Source organism: Scleropages formosus, chromosome 2 (genome assembly GCF_900964775.1).
Source record: "Scleropages formosus chromosome 2, fSclFor1.1, whole genome shotgun sequence".
In the NCBI taxonomy this organism is placed as follows: domain Eukaryota; kingdom Metazoa; phylum Chordata; class Actinopteri; order Osteoglossiformes; family Osteoglossidae; genus Scleropages; species Scleropages formosus.
In genome coordinates this window covers 10,384,493-10,410,218 of record NC_041807.1, presented here as the reverse complement: position 1 = coordinate 10,410,218, position 25,726 = coordinate 10,384,493, and the positions used below count along the sequence as shown (strand labels likewise).

At 39.8% G+C, this 25,726-nt stretch overlaps 2 protein-coding genes across 2 annotated transcripts; both read right to left on the bottom strand.

Moving 5' to 3' along the window:
* Positions 1-6,152: 6,152 nt before the first annotated feature.
* Positions 6,153-9,867, bottom strand: LOC108939343 (5-hydroxytryptamine receptor 3A-like). Its single transcript, XM_029259347.1, has 8 exons — positions 9,652-9,867; positions 9,440-9,484; positions 8,996-9,102; positions 8,368-8,537; positions 7,483-7,646; positions 7,051-7,261; positions 6,685-6,891; positions 6,153-6,436 (listed from the first exon to the last, which is right to left on the bottom strand). The coding sequence occupies exons 1-8, from the start codon at positions 9,865-9,867 to the stop codon at positions 6,153-6,155; spliced, it is 1,404 nt and encodes a 467-aa protein (XP_029115180.1).
* An 8,042-nt stretch (positions 9,868-17,909) lies between these two features.
* LOC108939771 (uncharacterized) lies at positions 17,910-25,449 on the bottom strand. The gene is made up of 5 exons (XM_018761376.1): positions 25,292-25,449; positions 21,720-22,073; positions 21,163-21,318; positions 19,390-19,427; positions 17,910-18,332 (listed from the first exon to the last, which is right to left on the bottom strand). The coding sequence occupies exons 1-5, from the start codon at positions 25,350-25,352 to the stop codon at positions 18,099-18,101; spliced, it is 843 nt and encodes a 280-aa protein (XP_018616892.1). The 5' UTR covers positions 25,353-25,449; the 3' UTR covers positions 17,910-18,098.
* Positions 25,450-25,726: the final 277 nt, after the last annotated feature.

The following is a 25,726-nucleotide window of genomic DNA, read 5'->3' as shown; positions in this document are numbered from 1 at the left end:
ACACACACACACATTGTCTGAACCGCTTGTCCCATACGGGGTCGCAGGGAACCGGAGCCTACCCGGCAACACGGGGCGTAAGGCCGGAGGGGACACACCCAGGACAGGATGCCAGTCCATTGCAAGGCACCCCAAGCGGGACTCGAACCCCAGACCCACCGGAGAGCAGGACCCGGTCCAATCCACTGCGCCCTGTTTAGTAAAACCACTCAGCTGTATAAATGAGTAAACAGTTGTAGGTGGCTTCACTTTCCCTGCCTTCAAAAGGTAACAGCTTTGACCACACTTAGCTGAGTGTCAGTGGACAGGTGACACTGACCTTCACTTTACACTGATGCTGTGTGATCCGTGTGTGTTTCTCAGAGCGGGTGCCGCTGATTCGTTTCCAAAAGTCAGCGGAATGATGGATTGCACGTTATGAAATTCTGAGTGTTGGAAATTTGCAGAGTGTGTACCTGAGGCCTTATTTATAACAGAGCACCATGCTTGATTTTAATGCACTGCGTTATGTTGCTCTGCTCTATTCAGGTCAGTCGTTTTAGATGCTCTGTTTAACAGCGCCAGTTTCAGTGTTTAATGTTTACATAACTTTTTGCGATGTTGATGATACTGTCTTTAGTTTTATGTGGCTATTTTCACAGTTTTTTTTTTTTTTTTTTCCTGAATCTGTGCCCATAATGATGTCTGTTCGCTGAATACAGTCATTGTACAAAAGGTGTGTGTTTGTGTGCGATGCCGTCAAGGTACACTTCACCGAGCGAAACAACGTGTTCCCCTACCTCATAGCTGTAATTCATTCCTGAGAAACCAATTCTAAGTTGAATTCTCATAAGTCCAAGATGTAGTTACAGTTAGTTTCAATTGCATTTTTTTTTTTTTTTGCCCAAGACCCATAATTGATGCCTATATATGCTGAAATGATGGGTACAATTACTTTGGTATTTAAAATTAATTATAGCACTATATGACGAGGCATTTTCCATTCATTGTTTACTCTATAATGCTGTATGGCTGTGTAACAGCACTCAATCGGCTCCTTTGTAGCTGTTATTCACCGTACACTTAACACTCATAAGCAAAATATACATATGTATGTACTATGTATGAACTCAGTGTTTATTAATTCATTAATGAAAAAAAAAACACAACAGAAGAGTATAGACAAAAGAAATCAATGAGAACAATGCAAATGAAGTCACACTCACTGAACAAGTTGACATGGTTTGAACAGTCCAAACGGTGTCTACGATTACCTAAACTGTAACAGGTGAAACTACACACACACACATTGTCTGAAACTGCTTGTCCCAAATGGGGGTGCGGCAAACCAGAGCCTAATCCGGCAACACAGGGCACAAGGCTGGAGTGGGAGGGGGCACACCAAGGACGGCACGCCAGTCCATCACAAGGCACCCCAAGCAGGACTTGAACTCCAGACCCACCGGAGAGCAGACCTCGGCCGAACCCGCTGCGCCACCGTGCTACCACCCACCCTTCAGGTGGAACTAGCCAAGGACAATTCAGGTTGAGAATTTGACAATGCATAAGCCTAACTGTAACTGCACAGAAGACCACATGGTGGCGCTGCTCGCTGGTCTGAGTAGCACAGTAGCACTGGTGTCTCAAAGCTCCTGGTTTATGTGTGTGTGTGACATGGGTTTAATCCCCTCTGTGTGGAGTCTGCATTTTCTCCCCAATTTTGCATAGGTCTCCTCACACAGTCCAAAGATGTCTCTAAGGTGTACTGGTGACACTAACTGCTCCATGGTGTGTGTGTGTGTGTGTGAGATGTTGCTCTGCTGTATAAATGATTGAATTATTGTAAGGGGTTTAGTGCAGCATATATATCATTATAAGTCACATGGAAGATGTGAGACTGTTTATTATAGGGAACTGATGTTTTCACTGCTGGGATGTTTAATGATGTACTAGAACTTGTGGAACACTTAAGAGGGCAGAAGAGCATTCTGTATTCTCTATTCCGGCTACTTGGTTACAAAAGCAATAACAAGAAATTCCTTTGACGCTTGATTTATGCTACGCTATGAGCGACTGTCTTTGGTGTGAGAACATTGGAGTTTACCAATAACAAGACACAACATGTTTATGAGTAAAAGTTGCTTTATTACACTTACATTTACTTTTATTCATTTACCAGGTGCTTTTCTCCAAAGCGACATACATCTCACAGAAAATACAATGTGCGCATTATATTTGCAGAAAGAGATACTTAAATGCACATGCGTGATTCTGAAGTACAGTTACTTTACTTCTCACCATATGAACCAAGGTACATCACATGAGTAGCTGCATGAAAGTTTCTCACCAGATTTTCTCTGTCATAAGCATGCACGCCTGCACACCTACTGTTCAACCTGTTTTTTCTCCTTGTAGCAGACACAAAGACCTCCAAGGGATTCATCCAAAATCTAAGTGGAATTTAATGAGTAGAACAAACCCTCTGTTCTAGAAACTTCTACAGCCAGCGATATCACAGACAGAGGAAATACATACACATGAAAACCATATGGTGATAAATAAAAGTAAATAAAAAAAAAAAATCATTACATAATAATGTAAAACAAAAGTAATAATGACAGCAGATCATTAAAAAAAAATCATAGTAACATAAAATATGTACGCTCTGCACGGTGGCCTCGGATGAAGATGACAGATAATACTACATAATAATTCCTGCAATTTGCTTTGGAGAGAAGTATCTGTTAAATAAATGCAAATGTGTTGTGCAGCTGAGGTGTCGGGAGTTGTGTAAAATCCAGATTCTGTCGTCTTACGTGCAAAGAAATGCCTTGTAAGCCAAAGAAGGGGTGTGCATGCAAATCCCTGTAAAGTCGATTCCTCATAACTGGAATGGGTGTGTCTTGGGGTATTACTCTGTTTCCAAATCTTAAATCCAAGTGGCTTTAAAAACCTTAAGGGAAAGTAGAATAGCACCAAATAAACCCTGACAATAAATCCCAAATCCTGCACAGTGGCTGGAACCATTGGTGTAAAGTATACTGCATGCGTAAAACAACTTTAAATTGGAGAAACAAACTTGAGAAAGGTGTACTGTTAAGAACAGCAGGCAGTGTTGTGCTTAAGGAGATGAACTTGTAATCTGAAGGTTGCTGATTCAAGACCCATTTCCTGCTACTGTTATAGTATTTAAGCAAGACGCTTGTCCGTGTTTGCTCTAAATGGTTGAAATACTCTCATTTGTGTTTGATAAAACCATAATCAAAGCTTAACAATAATAATAATAACAATTATAATAATTACAATATAATTAACAATAATTAATACTACTACTACTACTACTACTAATAAATAATAATTAGAATAATGAGTAAAAAGAGACATTCTGTCCACTGTGCCTTAAATCATGTATGAAGAGCTTGCTCTATATGATTCTGATTGTCTTCACTGCTTAGTGTAGTAGGGGTGTGCCAACATAGATGTGTAATTAAAAAGTTGTAAACTTATCATGACTGGACTGACCTGAAACTGTTAATACAGAAAGGCAATTCAAGTCTCCTTAAGGGCTGCTTCTGCAACAGAATTCTCAAAAATACATATTTCTGTGCAAGAGCACTGATTATGGCTTTCCTGTTTTATACTGCTGAATAGAGCCATGTGCGCTAATGTTCATTGAAATGTCAGGATTGTGTGGAATTGTCTGCAGATGAAATACTCTATTAGGAGAATCACTTCTTAATGTGCTTGTTTAAAATTATGATAATTTGCTGTGTGCCTCCTTTTCGGGGTTATTGTTTGGGTTATACATCAAAATTTCCTCATTTTTTGTCCTGACAGTTGTTAAGAATGTACTGTTTATGTATTTGTAAGGAGTGTAGTATAACTATAATAAAAAGTCCATAAAAATAGTACAAAACTCTGATTTAAGATTATTTTTTTCAGTGTGTGGTTTCTTATTTGTTTTTTTTGTGTGCAGTTTTTGTGTATTAAACCTAGCATATCTTATTCTTTGATTCTCAAAATAGTCTCATTTATGTATTAAATCTGAAGGTCCAACAAATCTGTTTTCATCTGTTAATTTTATTTTGTTAGTTTTTATTCTGAGATTATTATTATTATTTGTAACCGCAAAATTCTGGGGAAAAATGTTAAGATTCTGTAAGTCTGCCTGTTTTGGTAAATGAAGTAATATGTAACCCAATACATTTTAAATAATTAGTTGGTATGAAAAAGCAATACATGATGAAACATCCGAAAATGATTGACAGATGTTAGGAAGCTGCAGTTGACTTAGGAGAAAATAATGGAAATTATGTCAAAACAAACATCAACGGATATAAAATAGTGCCATAAATCAAAGCTATTTAACTTACAGTCCGACAGAGTTTTGTTCCAAAAGGGCAGCGAATGACTTAATTCCACTTTTTTGTCTTGATTCAACCAATCTGACTTTTTTGCTGAATTTCTCCTTGTGTAAGGGGATAAGAAACACTAATGGACTTTGACCATCCAGGTGGTTAAAGTGAAATAAACAGGCTTTGTTGTACTGTGGTTGGCGATTCCACATCCGTTGCATGTGTTCCAGGTAAAAGAATGGTTTTACACAGTGGTAAAGGTGTGATAAATGTGGTTTTACACAGAAGTTTGTGGTTTACACTGTGATCATGTGAAGAGGAATATAGGAACTCACAACATGCTTCATATTACTGACCATGATTCATTTTAGTTCATAATGCCATCACGGGATCTCGCTGTTTATTACATCATTCGATCTCTAAGTCATCCTAGTTCTTAATACACATAACTAAGGTTCGCACTGAAATTTTTGTTGAAATTCAGCTCTGAAACATATTTTTTTGCTGTAGGCATTTGTGTCTGTCAAATACAGTACTGTGCAAAAGTTTTAGGCACTTGGGGGGAAAAAAGCTCTAAATGTCACGCCCCCTTCGGCGCAACGAGGAGCACCTGCGGTGGATCAAGAGACGGACGCATAAAAGGGAAGCGCAGAACACGCACAGACGCAGAACCTTGTTCAGCGTTATTACTCATCTGCGTACCTTGCCTTGCTTTCCTGACTTCCCTGATTCCTCACCCTCGTCCTCCTCCTCGTTTCCCTGAACCGTCTCCTGTATCTCTACGACTTCCCGGCTTACCACGACTCCGTGCCTGTTCCCCGTATTACGTCTCTCGGATTCTCCCTTTGGATTTCGTTTGCACATCGGTGACCTTTTGCCTGTTTTTTGACCATGTTTTCTGGATTGCCCCTTGAAAGATCTTCCTGTGCTTCGCGCTTTGGTCTGGCGCTTCCGCCCCGGGGAAACTCCGTGACACACACACACACACACACTTTCAGAACCGCTTGTCCCAGACGGGGTCACGGGGAACCGGAGCCTACCCGGCAACACAGGGCGTAAGGCCGGAGGGGGAGGGGACACACCCAGGACAGGACGCCAGTCCGCCGCAAGGCACCCCAAGCGGGACTCGAACCCCAGACCCACTGGAGAGCAGGACTGTGGTCCAACCCACTGCGCCACCGCACCCCTACTATCAACTCCGTGACACTAAAGTGAAAATGCTTCCAAAAATAATGCTCTTAATTAATAAACTTCCTACAAAGCTTAATAACCGTCCATCGTTAACAACAGCTTGTCCCAAGCGGGGTCGCGGCAGGTCTGGCCAGGTCCCGCTCTCTGACGGGTCTGGGGCTCGAGTCCTGCTTGGGGTGCCTTGCGATGGACTGGCGTGCCGTCCTGGGTGTGTCCCCTCCCACTCCAGCCTTATGCCCTGTGTTGCTGGGTTAGGCAGTTTGCTACGACCCCACTTGGGATAAGCGGTCTCAGACAGTGTGTGTGTGTGTGTGTGTGTGTGTATGTACTTTCTTTCTTCAATGACATACAAAAACCTTACTGTAATACTGTAACTTTTTGCAAAAGGAATGCTTGGAAATCTAAAATGTGCTCTGTCCTATTGACACTAATGCAGAAGACATTAAATAATCATCTAAAACAAATATTATTGTGAAACATCTAAGTGCCTAAGACTTTTGCGCAGTACTGTACATTTATGGAATTATAAATGTATAAAATTTTATATTCCTCAACCAAGAATCTTGGAGGAAAGGAATCCAGAACCATTTCAGGATGGTCCAATTCTGACTTAGAATTGTAACCCAACTAGTGACTATGCCAGTGCACCCAAACAGCAGCTATGATGATGAAGCTGAAGATAAGGAACAAGAGGTAGAGACCAAAGAGCAGTCGATCGATAACATTTCCAATCTGGCTCCATTCCTCAGCAACCTCATTCCCTGCAAGGTGCTCCTCTACCTGTGCACGAATAGCTATGAGGTCCCGACCCAGCTTCTTCAGCTCCTCCACAGCACAGTCCTCACTCTGGAACCCCTTCTTCTTGCAGCTATCCAGAATTTTAGCCTGGTCAGTTACTTCTTCATTTGCAACTGTTGTGAGATCAGGGACTGAAAACGTATAAGTCCAGTCAGACTCTTATAACTTTATGAGACCTTCAGGAAACATAAGTGTTCAGAAATGATTATGTGTAAATGTTCAAGGACCACTTAGTAACAATCCTTATGAAAGGCCTTACTTAGTAATTTCATTAATTCCTTGGGTGTTGTATGAGGCATTCCACAGAATTTACTGCCAGTTTGGCTTCTGAAACATTTTCCTGATGTTTCCATACCTTGACTGCTAGAATGGAGAGGGCCTGAGTCCTTGTCCTTGTCTTTAGGTTTTTGGGAAAAACAAACAAGGTAAGCTAAGTAATGCAAAACGAATCGGCGGACCCATTGAGGAACTTTGGAGAAGCGGCTGGAGTTGAACAGGATGCTGGTGATGAAAACCGTCTCCAGAACACTGGCTACCATCAGTGCCAGACAGCTGGAGAAGAAGACATCTGAAAAATAAAGAAAAGAATTTGTTTTAAATGGATGGATGGAAGGTCAGATGGCTTTTATTCTTCCTTATAAGTAATTAATTACTAAGCAATTTGTTTTTAATTCATCTTTTCCAGTTTTGTGCACTCCAGTTTGTCAATTTTTCCACCAAAACTAACTTATGAGAGGAATTCTGTTTCCTGTGATTGGCAGCAAATCATTCATGATGAGCAGGAACACAGTGTAGCCCAAGATAAGAGTCATCTTGAAGGAGGAACGGTCTACGTTCTCCACAGGAAGGAGGGAACTTAATAGGTCTACAGTGATGAGGAAGCAACTGGGGATCAGAAGGTTGACCACATATACAGTTGGCCTGCGCCTCATGACAATCTGCATGGAGAGGGAGAGATGAAGAGGGAAAGCAGGCTCAAGATAGTCCACACAAATGCAACAAGTGCAACTGAGCACAATAACAAGTCCACATATCAAGAGAAATCCTAGTTTGGACTTGGAATACAAAAATCAAGCTGAGAAAAACTGTTCAGTAACCGGAATTTCTTGGTTATGCTTAGATTTTGAATACATCACACTTTCAGTGCTTTAATATTCACATAGTAGACAACGTAGTCATATTCAAAGTCCAGGTCAGTGAGGTTGGGTGATCCTTCCGCTTTGATGTCTAGCAGTTCCCATTCCCCAACCGTCCTCATCACCAGGTTGGATTCTTGCAGTGTTTCTTCACCTGACATTTCCAAATACATCCGGATATCTGAAGCTGCAATACCACAAGAAAACATATCATATAAACTAGAAATGCAAATGATTTTCTAGTTCCTGTAAGTCTACTAAACAAATCAGTGCAAATATACTCAATATATTGTTTACACATACATATCTATGGAGACAGAGTTAAATTTTATTGTTCAAGGGACGAGTTTTATACTGAAGTAATCATCAAAAATTTTTTTTATCAAAAAGAATTAAGTGGTTTATTATTTCTACTAAAATGTATGTAACTAATTTAACAATTACAGGTACACCCTGTAATTATTGTTTTAGACTCAGCTTGGCATGAAAATTTAAAGTGAGTGAAAATGCATGTAGAGTTTAGTTCTGTGTTGTTTCAGTAGTCAGGTTCATGCATACACGTCACTAATTAAGTTTTTGGCTGAATCTAGTACCAGTTGTTGACATCTGCTTTTGACATGACGTTGATGACGTTTGTTTTTGCACATCCAGGAACCCTGGCGCTGCAAATATCATGATTTTCCGTCCACATTAGAACACAACGAAAATAACTGTTACTGTAGCTAAAGGAAAATGAGAATCACTTCTGAGGATTTTAACAATCTGAGGGCAGATGTTGTTGTTCCTCCCACTGCATCCTGCCAGGACCAGATACGGGGATCCCTTTTTCATTGTTTGTCAGCAGTTATTGATAATCTTTGTGTTTTTTTTGCGCTGTGTCAGTAAAACACCTTCTTCGGTTCACTCACCCACATGTGTATAGGAGTTAAAGGTCAATGAACAATTCTGAATGTCAAATGGGAAGGTGTAGATGTCCAGATTGCAGGAGCTGACGACTCTCACTGGCCGACTGTCAGACACATAACCAGACGAATTCACGTACACATAAGGAATTTTAGGAGACCTGTCCTCATCCATGCTGCAAGAAAAGCCAAAAAACTTTACAAACAGACAAACCAAGATTTTATTGCATTAATAGCCTCTTTAATAAAATTAAACAACAACCATAATAGTGATAATGAAGATAAATCTTATATTTCATTAATTTTTTTATGCCACAAAAAATGTATGCAATAAAAACCAGGAATACAATGAAACCAATTACCTTTGTAAATCTAAAAAAAAGGTAAATTTACAGTCACTTCACCTGAACAGTTGGACACTTTGGACTGTCTGGAAAAGCTTGATTGGGTTAAGCTGGTATTTGTTTTTAAACATGATTTCAGAACCTTAAAGTACCAAAATCATAAACTTCTGGGCAAGTAAATTTTGAGTTTGATGACCAACCCTTCCTCTTAAATTAAAGCAAATGAATCTAAAACCATATTTGTTAAGGTGTGAGAACTTTAAAAAAATTATTTTAAAGCTTACACTTACAACTCATTAATAACAATATCAGGCATCCACAGCTGCTCCCTGGGAAGAGAAATCCAAGTTGTCCCACACTGTACTGGATCCCAACTCAGGTATTCAATTTTCCATTTCTTCACCATATAAAACACAGGTAAGCCATTAACACCTGCCTTTCCTCCTTATGTGCAAATGTCACAGTTCATTATCACAATTCAATAACACCAGTTCAGAAACTATAAATGCTTTCTATCACACTCTTGTGTAATTTTCCGTGCATCAGCCTGAATATGCATATTATTTGCATCACTTACAAAAGGAAACTGCATGTACATAAATTTTAATTTGTGCTTCATTTTCTTCATTTAACATCTAACGCTACATTTCAGTTTTTTTGGGACTTTCCAATAAAAACATATTCATCTAAGATCAAAATACCTGAAATTGCATTTTAAATACAGTATTTCTTACCAGTTCTAGCCAAAGATAAGTTGTCAGTAGCTGTGCTTTTTCATCCTATGAGAAAACAAAGAATCATAGTTTTAAATGTTTTGTTTCAAATGACAAGAAATCGACTACATACTGCTGATGCCTAATATATTCTGGTCGCAGCTATGATGGCCTGTCACCAGAGAAATGAGACTGCTGGACAGCTGGGTAACTACACCGTGCAACTCACTCACCACCCCAAGAATGCCATACAGTGTGATGGAGACAGTGACATTGGTAGCAGTCTTCAGGCTGACAACGGGCCGGATGGCGTTTAGGTCGAAGATGTTCTCCAGCGCATCATAGAGGGATTTTGCATTCGGCTGAGAGCAGTTTATCATCACCGACGACTGTGAGCATTGCACTGTCGAGAAGAATCCGCTGTTGTCATTTGCTGCTATAAATGACATGTCACTCCACTTTCGCTTCATACAGAGCAAAAAAAAAGGTTGCTTTTCAAATAACTGTTGCTACAGAGATTTTATTTTCAAAATTCTTTGAATACATATTAAACAGTAATTAGCTATGAATGAACAGCGTTATTTAACTCACTGAACAACATTCGCATGTGGCTGAATAAGGTTTAAAGCTGTAGAAAGTCAATGATGAGTTCTTACCCTGAAGAACCGGACAGCAAAGACAAATCAGGGCGATTCTGAGTAATGCGGTTAGTGGCTTACTTCTCAGAACATCTCTGTCAGCTCCTGGTACTTTCCTTATCTGTGAAGTTATCATACATCAAACTTATTTTGCACCTCTTTGCATTTATTTATTTAGCTGACGCTTTTCTCTAAAGCAACGTGCATTGTTAAGTTACCATGCAATTATTTACCCATTTGTACAGCTGGGTCATTTTATTGGCGTAATTTAGGGAAAGTACCTTGCTCAACGTACTACAGCTGGAGGTAGAAATCAAATCAAAGCCACCTTTGTTATTCCATCTATACGTTAGTTACACATACAGGGGAATGAAATTTAGTTTTTCTTTGGACCTCTATGCCACATAGGACATAGTGCAAGACAAGTGCAAATACAGTACAGTGCAGTACACAGGCCAGAGTCTGGCGACCAAATACATTTTGGCTCCAAAGTCAGCAGCTCTAACCACTATACTACCAGCCTTAGTACTTGATGCTATTCAGTAAAAAAACAGAAATTTATTAACATTACCCGGTGTTTCAGTTGGTCTTGACGAGCCATTAGAATTCTAATATATACTCTCTGCCAATTATTGTGAACACAACATAATCAATATGTCAGCCCAGAGATTGCAAGTTAGCAATACAAATCATTCAGCTCATTACTCTTGTCTGCACAATAAACAAAAGTTATTCATGAAAACCTGTGACCCATAATTGAATTTATACTACTGGGAGGAGGGATTTATAACTCTGGTTATACAAATTTGCATAATAACATTTGGAAGTTTTTTTTGTGACCTGAAACGGCTGTTACAATCTGGATAAATGATCCTTGAGTGAAAATGCATCGAGATTGTTGGTCTGCAAGTTACCTTCTGAACTGAAAGTAAAACATCTTTTTCAGATTTAAATAAATATATAAAACTAAAGCGAAGGTCAAAGCAAATGTGAAGATTTTTGCAGTAAATTTTTTAGAGAAACATCGTTACATTTCCTTATCAGAAAGTGTTAAGATGACATTCAAGATGTAACCAACTGTCACGCCTACCCCAAGCACCTCCCAGAGGTGAGCCCAGCACACCTGAACAGCATCTGGACGCAGCATAAAAAGGAGGGCTCCGCTAGGGGAAGCTGGAGAATCTCGTCAGAGTTTAAACATATCTCGTGCTTGCTTGATAAGCGAAACCCTCTGACGCCCACGTATTGACTCATTTCTGTCTTTCGACTATGGCCTTATCTCAGTGTATCCCTGCTCGACTTTGACACAGTTGTCTATGACCACGGCTTATTGGATCCAGTGCTTCCTGTCCCAACTTTGTCCCCCATGACCACGAGTTTCGTCCGACCCTGAAGACCTCAGCCCCGGTTTTGACCCAGCACGTCCCCGACCACCATCCTGGCCACAACCACTATGACCTCACCCATACCGACCTCCTTTCTGTCCTACAACTTCCATCCAACTCTGCTCTTATCCAATAAAAACTAAGGAATTGGATCCATCCCTTCTCTGCCTTTGTGATTTATGACACCAACCTTTAATTGCTATATTCCCCACCTGGCAGTTTTCAATAATCTCTCTCTGGCCCTTACTATTTCTTACTACCTCTTACTATACCCCAAACATCAGGCAGTCTCCCAATCGTCTATTCTTAAATCCAGACTTAAGACCCACATGTTAAAAATCATTTATACATAACACATTTGCATACCCCCTTTTTTATATCCCTTTTCCATTTCATTATTTTCTTCCTCTTATTTTTTCTATTTATTTAGCTTTTTTATTCTGTGTTTCTTTTACTCTTAATTTTTTAAATGCTGACATTTACAGTACATGTTTTTGCTTTAGAGTTGAAATGCAATTTTAGCATTCCTTTGCTTGGTTTATATACAGAATGTCTTGCCAACATTGTTTCTAGGTATAAAATTTATTGTGTTTAGTTGTATGTAGTAGCCTGTATTACTAGAACACTAATATGTGAGGACATTTCCATTAATTCAGCTACAGATCTCCATATTTTAATATTTGCCAAATTTTGGCATATTTTACATAATGACATATTCTCTCTCATGCAGAAACAGAAAACAAATTTATTTTGTAAGATGCATACATATGTAACAAAAAAATTAAGTTTGAAAAAAAGGCAGACAATGTAAGGAAAAAGACCTGAGTTTGCCCACAAGACAAATAAAAGGATGGACAGGTGAGTGGCCTGCATGGTGGTTGAAACTGGTAGAAGCTCCATGGTTTGAATAGAAGCTATCAGCATGTGACTCTGACTGTATCCATGTCTCTGCAGCACCACGCAACCACAAATGGAAACCATTAGGCCAATGCAAATGGCCAGCTGTTCTGTGTGGAGATAGCTCAGATTTTCTTTATTTGCCTAGTGAAGGATTTCATTGGGGTGACTGATTCCTCCTACTAACTTATTTTTCAATCTCATTCACTGCAGTTCTTCATTTGACACTTTTTAATTGATTTAAAAAGTTAATTGATTAATTCAGTTACTCACAACCAACCTGTTCCAATTCTGAGAATGTATAACAATTAAATATTAAATAACATACTGAATTTTTTTTTTAAGCAACATATTCTCAAAAGGGGGGGTGCAGTGGCACAGTGGGTTGGACAAGCGGTTCTGAAAATGTGTGTGTGTGTGTATTCTCAAAAGCCTAGATGCTCTAAGGGTAATATGAATTATCTTAAATAAAAAAACATGATTGTTAAAAGCCAAACAGTCTCTACTTAATGGTAGTATTTTCAGCAACCTTTATAGGTGTAAGTCTTTCTGGATATGTCTTATGCATTTGTTACTGGTTTATTTGATTAGTGGAGAAGGGTCACCACAATTATTGCTACCACTCCTATTCTTCACTATAGTGTTGACACTTATGAGTCACATGCTGGATTAAGTATGTTTCAATTTTAATTGTCAACACACACACACACACACACGCACACACTTTCGGAACCGCTTGTCCCATATGGGGTCGCGGGGAACCGGAGCCTACCTGGTAACACAGGGCTTAAGGCCGGAGGGGGACAGGACACACCCAGGAGGGGACGCCAGTCCGTCGCAAGGCACTCCAAGTGGGACTTGAACCCCAGACACATCAGAGAGCAAGATCCAGCCAAACCTGTCGCGCCCCTTATTTTTCTATATAGTAAAATTATATAGATTTATAGATACAGCCACAAAGTTACTAAAACACTTCACACTTTCTTTTGTGATAATTCTAATTTTGTGCAAGTGTCACAAGTCCATGTCTATCAGCTGTGCTAGAACCCACTGCCTGCTGAGACACCAGATCCTCGTGTCCTTATATGCCTTGACAGCAGACTCCTTTGAGGCAGGCCTTGCAGTGGATGGCCTCATGTGGGCCATCCACCTTCCCATCCCAGGAAAAAACTTCTTCCCCATCTCACTGAAGTCTTCTCCGTAGCACTTGAACCTGATCTTCGCTATGAATTTCAATATGTTTCTTTATGATGTGGTTTTCCTTATTGTATACGCTGTTTATTTGTTCAAGTGAGACTTTAAAGAGAATATTATAGCTCTCTACTTAAAATATTCCTTTATACAATAGTGAGTAGTAAAGTGGGTGATTGCAAATTTATTAGAAATGGATATTTTCTGGTGCAAACTGACAGGGGAAAATAGCAATAGTAGACCCATTACTTCATGGATTTTATTGCAAAAACTTCAGAATTACTGTTCTCCTTGCTGCTTCCTTTCCCCTTTTTATTGCTTTTCACTGAGTGTATTTATATATTTACTGTGTTGCATAAGAAGATTCATAAGGAAGATGAACAAATTAACTGACTTTACCTGAGCCCCTGATGGAGGTGAGCCATTCCCTATGTTTCTGTTTATTTATGGTTGTTACCACTGTTAGGCATCACCTTGTGCAACTCTTAATTGTTGACACCTGTAACAAGTACCAGAGAATATGCTGCATGTTTCACAATTATTATCATGAGCAACCTCTGGAAAATTCTTGATTATACAATTAGCTTGCTGTTTTTTACATAAACGTGAACTTTAATTGCAATTTTGAAGAAAACAAAATGAGCCTGGCTGAAACATCAGGTGCATTATTAGTACAATAAAAAAAGAAATTTTTACATTTTTCATATTAAATTGCATAAGCTGCTGAAAAACTGAAAAAGAGCAAAATTTATTTTCCTTCACTTCTCCGGAAGTCCCAGTCTACTTGTTTTGGGCAGAGAGTGGATACTGAAAGTCACTGAGAAAAGCAATGAGTGCATTACTGGCACCCTGTGGAAAGCTTGTTTGTAGCATTTCAACTACATCCCTGGGCCTCCAGAGCAGCAGGTCAGCAGGCTGGCCTGTGACCCACTTGATACAACTTATTTGACCAAACCCATTTCACTACATTTCAGAGCTTTTAATAGTTTGAGGTCAGTTGACAGTTTCCGATAAACCCCGGTGCTGTAGATGTGCTGGAAAAAAATTGACTCATTTTAAGCTGCTATATCATAGAATATATCTGGATTTTTAATGATTTTGATTTGAAATTTTTAAAAATTTTGATAAACCTAATCAATAGACTGGCTAATGTATTTTTCTATCTGAAGTGAATTATCTTCACTACACACACTTCAGCCTCTCAGGCCCAGGACAAGGCTACTTTGTGTCATAAGGACCTGCACTGCTGTATGTTTCCGTTTAATTTGGTGGTCCACATGTATTTTTCCGTACGTCTGCTACATGAATAAATGTAAAAGTAAATGTCGTTTTTAAGAATTGTCAAACCTGTAAACTGAGAATTTATAGCTTAAAGGTTTGACTGCCCATGGTTACCACCCTCTTATTTACACACCCAAACTAAAAAAGCATAACTAGTAATGTATCAACATTGTGTTGTGTTTTACTTAATATAGAAAACATGTGTATGTATGCTTGTTCACAAAGATGAAAAACTAATTTACAAACCCATTGAAAAAACAAGTCTGCATAGTCTGAATGCATGTAGTACTAGGCTAACACTAATTTGCACTATACAAATCTGTCCCATGTATTGTCATTATTATTACTATAATTATTATTATTACAGCAATTAACACAGGCTTTTCCATAGAGCAATTTCCTATTTTATTCAGTTGATGACCAATCAAGCACAATGTGGGTCATGCAACAGTCACCTTCTTAAATATTACAGTACCTGTGGATGAGGTAGGGCCACTCAACAAAGTACTTCATCTGTTGATCCAACAGAGTGGTTGAAACAAGAGTAATAAGCCGGTACAGCTGGCGGTCTCACAGTCAGAGCTGCTGTCTTTGGATCCAAACGTTACAAACTTGATTCCCACCTCTACCTGTGATACCCTTGACCAAGGCACTTACCTTAAATTGCTCCAGTAAATTTACCCAGCTGTATAAATGGTTAAAAAAAATTGTAAGCTTGCATGTGTAATAATTGTAACCCTAACATTGTAAGTCATTTTGGAGAAAAGTGTCAGTTAAATGAATACATGTAAATAAACATTAGTGCAGAGAAATGTGTTATTACTGATGTCAACACAGTCTGAGGCTGTTGCTGCAATACGGTGGCTTTTGAGAGGGGAGGAATGTTATGAATTCTCAACCCCAGGTGGTGTGCAGATCTATTCTCCATCAGGTTGCTGTGAACCCACCACCCTCAGCGTGAGAAAAGTCCTTTTTATGGTATGGTTGATATGGAGGGTGCAGTGACGAAGAGCCACTGATACCGCGTCCTGTGGTTGAGCGCAATGGAGGTGTGACTTTCTCGTGGGCTCTACTCAGATCTGGGTGAGAGCCAGAAAGCAAAGGCAGAGTGCCGAAACATGGTTTTTGCTGCTGCGCCAGCACTTCCTCCTCCTCTGCCCCCATTAAAAGTCTTAATTTTCCCACATCGCCATGCCGTGCACAAAGCCTGCCCCATGCAAAGTCGTAATCAAGCTCTTACGTAGGTGTGCCCTGAAATACGAGCAACATTCGAACCCCCTGCGGCTTTCTTCCTTTCCGCTGTCACGCCAAAACGACCAACCCTCGGACAGTCGAACCTATTTGACCCAGTGGGGCCCCAGGCCTATATGGAGCCCCGCATATGGGTTGCTGTCTCCAGCTTCGGAAAATATTCAATGCCCAAAAGAAGAAGAAGAAGACAGACTTCCTTTGAGTGCCCGGTCTTAGATAGTTATCTGTATCAAGCTCTCAGTTACTGAAGAGCGCTCACTTTTTATTATTTCATTTTAACTAATATTTTTCTTTATATTATTCCTTATGTTTTTCATTATATCTTTCTATTCTTTCCTTGAAGCTTATTACTGTGACCTGCGCGATGTAGAGAGTTCCGGACTGCGAAACACCTTTCTAACGTCAGAATTGCTGTTACTTTCTAACTACTTTCTAACTAATTTCTCATTTCTAACTTTCTAATTATTTTCTAACTTGGTAATTTTCCACATAGATAGGAGAGGAAAAGGCCTTCACCAACTTTGGTTGTAAGAATGTAACTAAGGGCAATGTTTTTCTGAGCTTGTTATGCTTACAATTCCCAGTAGAAGAAAGAATGTACCTGGAAAGGTCTGCAAGGACAAAGGTGTTTCTCTTACTTTGCAGTGCTGTGAGATCTACCTGTGTTATGTGTAGAAAATTCACCCTAAAACACCACAACAATAAATACAATAACTGAATAGTTTTCTGGGCAGCCACAGTGGGGTAATGGGTAATGTTATACTCTCAAAGCTCCCAGGTTGTGGATTCGGACATAGGTTCGTGTATGAGTCTGTGTAGTGTCTCCTTATGTTGGCTGCATGTTCCTATGGGTTTCCTCCAGGTGCTCAGGTTTCCTCCCACAGTCAAGAGATTTGTGTTTCAGGGGGACTGATGCAATCTAAATCTAAATGTCTATATGTTATTACCCTGCAATATTCTTACATCCCTGCGGGGGTTTGCCCTCCACTGTGCCCTATGCCTCCAGGATAGGCTCTGGACTACCATGATCAAACACTATACAAGCAGTTACTGACAATGGATGCAATAACTCTGCCTCCCCTCAGCAGTCTGTTGTTACTATGATTTACCCTGTATGTAGAACATTTTCTTTGACAAACAATGAACAAGCTGGTAGCATATAGTGGTTAAAGCTACTGTCTTTGGATCCACAGGTAGCAGGTTTGAATCCTGCCTCCAGCTATAGTACCCTTGGGCAAGCTTGCTACCCTAAATTACTCCAGTAAATTTTCCTAGCTGTATAAATGGGTAAGTCCCTTTGGGGGGGGGAAGTGTCAACTCAATGAAGAAATGTGCATGTACAAAACTGTCACGAGAAGGCTCCATGGAACAGCAAAGTCAGAAACTGTCATAATTTAATGAACACTTTAGACAATTGAAGTCAAAGACATACTATACAGTACTTTGAGTACAAGGAGGACATTCTGGTGCTCTGTAGTAATTTATCGTACATGTACAAACAGCAGGGTTCCAAGGGAACTGATGCCTCACAACTTTCCCATTTGTTTCTGGATGTCAATTATGCATATGTAGGGAGTAAGCATATTTTCTGGGGGCTTCAAAATTAAAACATTCTTAGGCAAAAATAAAGACTACTTTAATATAAATCGAGCTAATAGTGTAAGATTTTTTTTCAATCTCCATGTCTTTAAAGACTCAGATAAGTATTGTACAAAAAAGATTTCACAAATAGTGTTACAGGGCAGTAGCACCTTAATGGAAATAAAATGACAGCCATGACACGGGAAAGCAAAAGACTAAAGAAGGAAGACACTACACGAGAGGAAAGACGCATCCTGTACAGGGCTGAACTCTGTTCGGAGGATCAAAGGGTGGCGTTCAGTCACCTTGTACTGTACGTATTGTGACGTACACACCGTACCCTTGTGTTGCGGGGAGGCTATAGTTACTGCTCAGCCTGTCAATGTGGCAAGGCCTACTAAGCACATCTGAAAAGAAAAGTCATTTTACCACATTTTTCTACAAAGTCCAGCCCATTTAGTATGGCATTGCAAGTTGTCCAGTGTGAGAGCACTTGGAGAGTACTGACTTCTGGCCCAGCATGGTTCCACTGGTGTTCACCAGCGAGAACGTGATGGTGGCGTACTCAACCGAGTCTATGGGCTCCTTGCTACGCTCGGCCTTGTCCTTCCTCTCCGGCATGTTGGGGAACTCCAGCACTCCGTACTCAGTGGAGTGCATCGGAACGGTCCTGGACACTTCACTTCTCACCTTCAAGAAACCACATTTTCCTTGATATCAAAACTCAAAACCCGATTTGCTTATTTAAGCACATATGGGCAACTGTTATACATGCAGTCCCTGAAAAAGAAATGCACTAGTAATATTAAGAAATAAGTGCTGGAATAACGGAGATGGAACATAATGTGCAAAAGCCAGCTTGCGTACACACACACTGGCTGAAGCTACTCATCCCAAGTAGGGTTGTGGTGAGCCAGGGCCTAGCCCGGGCAACGCATGGCGTGAGGGGACACACCCAGGTCGGGACACACCCAGGTCGGGACACACCCAGGTCGGGACACCAGTCCGTCACAGGGCACCCCACGCGGGACTCAAACTCCAGGCCCACCAGAGAGCAGGCCCTAGCCAAACCTGCTGCGCCACCACACCCCCCAATTTGTATACTCTTTCGTAATTTATTAATAATTTGTAAACAATGCTGGACTCCAAACTGGGATCTATAGACACAGTGCCTTAGTCCTAAAACATTTTTTGGGATGTCTGAAGGATGGAAAAAAATAGATATAAAAATAAGTAAGCAGGATTGTGTTTACTTATGTTTATGTTTATTATACAATTTGAACTTCAAAACTAATATGAAAAACATGAATCCAGAATTTCTAGGCATTTCCTAAGAGGCATGATGTCCCTGAAGTCTGTATTAGAATTAATGACAGTCTTGAGGCACCGAAGATCCCATCAACACATTTTGGAATGAACATGGGGCCTAGGGCCTATGAACACCAAAATGTGGCCCAGCTCTACAGTGACATAACTGTTCCATAGCTTATGCAGCAGACTGCAGTTATTGTACACTTTTGAAGAAGTGCATTATCTCTGGGGGGGGGGTGTGGTGGCACAGCAGGTTTGGCCAGGGCCTGCTGTGTGGCAGGTCTGGGGTTCAAGTCCTGCTGGGGGTGCCTTGTAGTGGACTGGGGTCCCATCTGTTGGGATAGGCTCCGGCCTCCCTGACCCCACTCAGGAAAAGCAGCCGTAGAAATTGTATGTGTACAGGGATGACAGCGTAGAGTAGAATCAGGATTCTCACCTGATACTCATTGGTGGGACTTGGCGACAATCCCCGGTCTGTAAGTAGGAAAACACTTTTTCTAGCATTAATCCACGGCCAGATGACCCAATGATGAATCAACATTCAGACACACTGACCTTCAGTCATAACACCGTTTGCAATGACTGTTAATAGTGTTTGTTAAATGATCTACTTCCAATATAGTGCAGATCATAAAATGTAGGTTACTTTCATGCAGCATAATGTAGAGGTTTGATGTGGGTAGGACATTTTTCCTGTTTTAACTTCTTTAAATTGTTTCCTATTTCTATTTCCATCAGACTGTAGACTGAACAACATACTGCCACAGATTGGATACTTCAGAGTTTAATGAGAAATAATTTAAACTGTTACTTGTGAAACTTTAAAAGTAAGAAATCAGTCAGAGAGAAAAAAACTCTTCAGTTTAGGTGAGATTTTTAAAAAAATATGATTATGATTATTATGTTTAAATTTATTGTATAAATCAGTCAAACTCAGCCTTTAGAAATCTCCAAATATACATCTCAATTAAATATTAACCTCGTTAAGTTATGGTTAATGAAAAATCTACCACATTTTCTTTTTGCAGTGCACATTTTCTTTTTTTACCCAGCGTTTTTGTATGTACGTTTAATTTATGTAACACTGATACTAACAGCCCTGTAGCAGCTTTTAGTTACAGATGCCGTACATCACTGAGAAAAACAAAATAGAGAGAAAAACTCCTGCAATTGTTTGGTGATTGCTGAGAAGAAAGCATGGAAAGAAACCACTTGGTTTGAAGTTAATTAAGTTGTTGATGAGGGAATTATTGGAATCCAGCTATTTATTTATGGATACCCTGTATACATTTTACTGCTTAAATCAATATATAATCAATATATGAATCAATAAGTATATTGAACTTCCTGAAAACATGAGTTCTAAAAAGGGATTTTCATTTTCCTTCTTGAAGCTATAGTCTAACCAATTCTACACAACAGTACAAGCAACAAAGAAAGAATGAAAAAACTTCACAATTTATATTTTCCCTTTCATGTGTCTGTCTAAGCCTAACCTGGGTGACTTAGAGGAAGAATGTCGGTTTAGATCAAAACAACCGCGGGGTGTGTTTCCTCTCCTCTCCACGCATCAGTAAGAAAGGGTGACTTTTGTTTTCCAGTAAATGACAGCTTCGTTTGACTTTTGTGTATGTCTGCCACAATAGTGACACCTATTCGAGCAAAAATTCTCAAAACCTCAACCTTAAGCCATGGCTGTTGCAGTGAGAAATAGTTCATCTTTGGAACATTTAGTCTTCTATTGCTTTTTGCAAACAAAAATACCCCTTCATCCTGCTTCAATGCTGCTCTAGGCGCCCACATACTCAGAAAATGTACAAGGCTAAACATTTTTTCCACCTTCTAGTTTCGTTCAGGAACTCCATGTTAACTTTGATTAACTCATTAGAGGTCAGAAATGAGGAACCACTCTTTTTTATCCATTGATGCTTCTGCATATTTTATAAGATTCAGCAATACTGATTCCTCACTGATCTTGACAGTGTTGCGTATTAAAGCTTGACATCATATGTTATCCTTGATAACAGACACATGTTTAGTGCTAAAGCGTTTAGTAAGAGTACAGCTGTTGGTTCAGCATTTCCTTCCAGTGTCAAGGTGAAGCAAGGGAAGATGTAAACTGGCTGTAAGCACAATTTCACATTTTAGTGCTGCAGCCCATAGTACATGTAAGTGCAAATAGATTCAGATATTTTTCTCTGTTGCTCACCTGAGCTCCGCTTTGGGGTCCAGCAGAACCAGCTCAGCAGCACAGCTGGCAACATCATGGTTGAGAGTGCTAATGCAAAAATGATGTAGATATAGGAGAAGGATGTAGAAGGGTCGTTGTGAGCATCTCCATTGTTTCCATTGAGGTCAGGAGAATCTGAGGATTGAGACTTGTTAGTGCCTCATTACCTGTCCTTCACTAACAATACAAGTGGCAGGTACCAGATTCCATTGATGCTGGAATCAATTAAATACTCATTAAAAATGTGTTCAATATATTTTAATAAAACCTATTGAAATTCTTTTTGATGATTAAAAAATAATCAAAAAAAGAAATTATTACACAGGAAATAATTTTAAAATATGTAATCTAAAATGAATTCAGAATGGTGCAATGTGAAAAGGTGAAGCCTTTTCATAAAGTAATTTAGAATGAAGTCAAATCCTGGCTAGAATGAAATGTAAAAGAACTATGAATTGCACACTGTTAAAATTATGCTTATCCCAACTAATTCAACAGACACACAGACTTGCTACTTTTGGGGGCATTAGACTTACTTGTGAAAGGTGATGCAGCACCCGAAATGACACTAAGACACACAGGACCAGCATGAATTAAATACTGAGGTTTTGTGGGTTGCAGGAAAAAGGTGACAGAGTAATTTCCAGAATCATTGACTGAGAGATTTTGGATGCTGACAATCACTTGCTGAGAGATCGTTTTCAATACGCCACGTGAGTATGTGCAGTTCATAGCCATGTGAAGGCATTCGCCGACCTTTGTGGTGTCTTTGTACAGGCTGACAGTCTTTATGCCCTTTATGTCTTCATCGGACTCTGTGATACTGATGTTAAAAATGATGTCCTCGCCTGCTACTCTTGTGATTTGCTCTTGCTGGTGACTTCCCCTGCCTATTCAGAAAGAACGAAAATGAGATTCGGTCAGAGTTGTGCGGGTACAGCATTCTGGCTGCAAAGGGCCCAGCCATTTCAAGCCACCAATTGTACAACGTACAGCAATATGATGAAGAAAATGCGTGTCTGTACTAGCTGGGCCATGGGTGGAAGGTAAGTCAACCAGTTGGGATAGAGAAAGGCTAATTGGGGCTTGCGTGAATTTACACAGTCCTTGCTTTTGAAATGTAGCTATTGCATGTGTATGTAGGACAAAGGTTTATATATATGAGGACGTGATGTTTATATGCTTGCAGCATCATCAGATTAGCACCGGAGCTCTAAACCCACAGAATTTCCATGCTGTCAATACAAAAATTACTTCCTTTCTTTTTTGTCGCACAGTTAAGGCCTTTTAATTAACAAGGGAAGAACCATTTAAGCTGGATTTGTCTTCAGTTCACAATTTTTACTGAAATTGCCCTGAAGTAGGACTGTAACAGTTAAAACAAAACTAGCAAAATTTATCTGTAATCTTTTGAGAAACCTGGGAACTGGGAAGGTGCGGAAAGATATACAAATACTGTACACCTCAGACAATTCATTGGTCCAAGGCCTTATCAGTTCTCCAGTATTCGAGCACAACTTCAATACCTACACATAAAAGATCTGTAAGGCCTTACCTACAATCATAAAGGAATTATCTTTTTACAGTACTGTGCAAAAGTTTTAGGCACCTGGGGAAAAAAGCTGTAAAGGGAGAATCCTTCCAAAAATAATGCTCTTAATTAATAAGCTTCCTGCAAAGCTTAGTAACCATCTATTGCCAACAATACTTGTCCCGAGCGTGGTCGTGGCGGGTTTGATTGTGGTTCTGCTCTCTGGTGGGTCTGGGGTTCGAGTCCTGCTTGGGGTGCCTTGTGATGGACTGGCGTGCCGTCCTGGGTGTGTCCCCTCCCACTCCAGCCTTATGCCCTGTGTTGCTGGGTTAGGCTCCAGTTCGCTGCGACCCCGCTTGGGATAATGTGTGTGTGTGTATGTGTACTTTCTTTCCTTAATGACATACAAAAGCCTTACTGTAATACTGTAACTTTTTGCAAAAGGAATGCTTGGAAATCTGAAATATGCTCTTTCCCATTGACACTAATGCAGAAGACATTAAAAAACCGTCTAAAACAAATATTTTTGTGAAACATCTAAGTACCTAAGACTTTTGCACAGTACTGTATTTTTTCTTGTTTTCCATATACATATCTTCTGTTTTTCATTATGATTCGTCCGGCTTTGTATCCGTCTATCGGGTGACGTACTTGTGTTTACTCTGAGTTGCATTTTGCTTTGCCTAAAAGCATCTGCTAAATGAATAAATTTAAATGTACAGTCCTAAAATAGAGGTTATTAAAAATGCGGGCTTCCCTCCTAATGCTGGCAAAGGAGATGCGAAAAATAAAGAGCAAATATATCTGTCACTGTGTAGACTTTGATGGGTATTTAAATGAATTTTCCACTTGTGCATAGTCACAATGTCTGGGGGAAGTTATGTGGTGTGATGTCGGCAACTGTTAGATGGAAGACACTGCCATAATGGTAAAACAATAGTGTCTGGAAATAAGGCAGGAAGTGTCACCACTTCTTCTTGAACAAGCTGTGTTTACAGAAAAAATAATGTCTTTACTATTCACCTGGAAAGGATTAGTTATTGCTTTTGGTCATGGACCAGATTATTCTATTTTTCCCTTAAATTCAAAGGTAATCAGTTTTTCTTAAGAAGAGCATTTACTAAGAACCATTAAGCTTTTCCTCTTTGAAAATTATAAGCAAACTAATTTTAGAATATCGATGTATTCAATATAATATCAATATTTAATATAAATTGGAGGGTGGGGTGCAGCGGGTTTGGATTCTGCGTGCTTTGTGGTGGGTCTGAGGTTCGAGCCCTGCTTCGGATGCCTTGTGGCAGACTGGCATCCCGTCCGGGGCGTGTCCCCCTCCAGCCTTGTGCCCTGTGTTGTCGGGTCAGGCCCTGATTCGCTGCAACCCCGCTCGGGACAAGGCGCTTCAGCCAGCGTGTGTGTGTGTAGTGTTATACACTGATTTTCTAAAACAACAAGTGCTTAAACCCATAGATAATCACACAGTATAATAAGCTCTGTATTCAAAAAAGATCATTGTATCACTTGTATCAAGGTCATGATATTGAGAAACCTGCTGTGCCCTTTTCCTGCAACAGAGGCTTAAAGGGAAATTGAAAGTGAATGAGCAAGAAGCAATACAAATACATCAAGGATGCAAGTCCGGCATCACTGGCATCACAAAGAGTAAACCTGTAACATGACATTGAGTCAGGACATATGAGTCAAAGAAACCTCTGAAGAAAATTTAGAAACCAAAAAGGCCCAACGTATACCATTTTTTTCCACGTGGGAAAAGCAAGAGCAAGAAAGACTGAGAAACAGAAGTCTGTGGGTTTGTTTACAGTACATCTCTACCTGGCCCACGTGTATCTACAGTTTTTCGTTTCACGCAGCTCTTCGCATTGTCCTTGAAAAATATCACTGTAAAAATGGGCCTCTTTTTACCATTTTATATACTATTTTATCTTCAGATATAGTATAATGAGTCAATATAGCTTCATGATTCCTTGGAAGTGTATGTTTATCATAAATTGTAACATTCATTTAATGACCAGGCTCAAATACCAGCAACTTCGTAACAGTGAACCCGGATTCACTGTCGAAATTCTTGGTGTGCAACTTTAAACATTTCTCAGAATCGTGTACAGAATGTATTATAGAGGCAGCGCTTAATCCTAAACTTGACCAGTCTTTAAGTGCCTGGATTTATATAAATGACAGCTCATCTAAAAAAATTAAAATACACAATTAAGTAATTCTCACTGCATGAGGAGACACTGGAAGATTAATAAAGAGAAACAATAATATAAACAATAAAAAAAATAATTTCATCGGGTGACGAGAATAGATTTTGTTGCCGTTGTGGCTGTTCGGTTCAAATGTATAATTCGTTAGTTCAGATGTTTTCCTATTTCCATCTTAAACTGTGACAGTCAAAAGTACATGTAAAATTACCATTAAATCCCCAGTAGTGAAATTAAAATTGGAAGCAGTAATATAAATATATCTATCTCTGAAACAGGAATCCATCAAACACTAAGTCAGCGATGGAGTAGTGAAATAATTAAATTTTAACGTTACGGAGAAACTTGAGCAACTTACCATAGCTGAGGAGTAGCAAGAGGAGAGGCAGGGAGACAAGTTGCCTGCTGGAGTAACTCATGACACTGGCAAAAGAAAAATTAGCACATGGGGAAACCAGCAACCAGATTTCCCCTACCACACTACACCTGTGTCTCTGCTTGCATGGATTAACCCATTCTCTCTTTCTGTCTGAGTGAGAATGAGAAACTGTGGGAGAGACAAGGCAGATGTAGCCCGGAGGGAGAGGCCCGAAACGGACCTGCCAAATCTGGTGATGACGTTGCAAGGAGGTTGGGCCGTGGCATAGAGGAAGTCAGTGAGTAACTCTGGTTACCTTATTACTGATCATCTTGGACTGTCGCACAACATTGCATAAGGTCATGTGCTGCAGCGCTGGTCAATATTTCAGAAAATGTACAGATGAGACATTGCGTTGAACAAAAAATGATGAAA

Bases quoted from the DNA above. Each gene is read 5' to 3' on its own strand.
- LOC108939343 (XM_029259347.1), bottom strand. From the start codon at position 9,867: ATGTCATTTATAGCAGCAAATGACAACAGCGGATTCTTCTCGACAGTG. The intron at 9,485-9,651 runs GTGAGTGAGTTG...GTTTTCTCATAG, and splicing joins TGTATGGCATTCTTGGGGTG to GATGAAAAAGCACAGCTACT. The intron at 8,538-8,995 runs GTAAGTGTAAGC...CTTTTCTTGCAG, and splicing joins GATATTGTTATTAATGAGTT to CATGGATGAGGACAGGTCTC.
- LOC108939771 (XM_018761376.1), bottom strand. From the start codon at position 25,352: ATGAGTTACTCCAGCAGGCAACTTGTCTCCCTGCCTCTCCTCTTGCTA. The intron at 21,319-21,719 runs GTAAGTCTAATG...CTCAATCCTCAG, and splicing joins TGCTGCATCACCTTTCACAA to ATTCTCCTGACCTCAATGGA. The intron at 19,428-21,162 runs GTGAGCAACAGA...TCCTACTTACAG, and splicing joins GACCCCAAAGCGGAGCTCAG to ACCGGGGATTGTCGCCAAGT.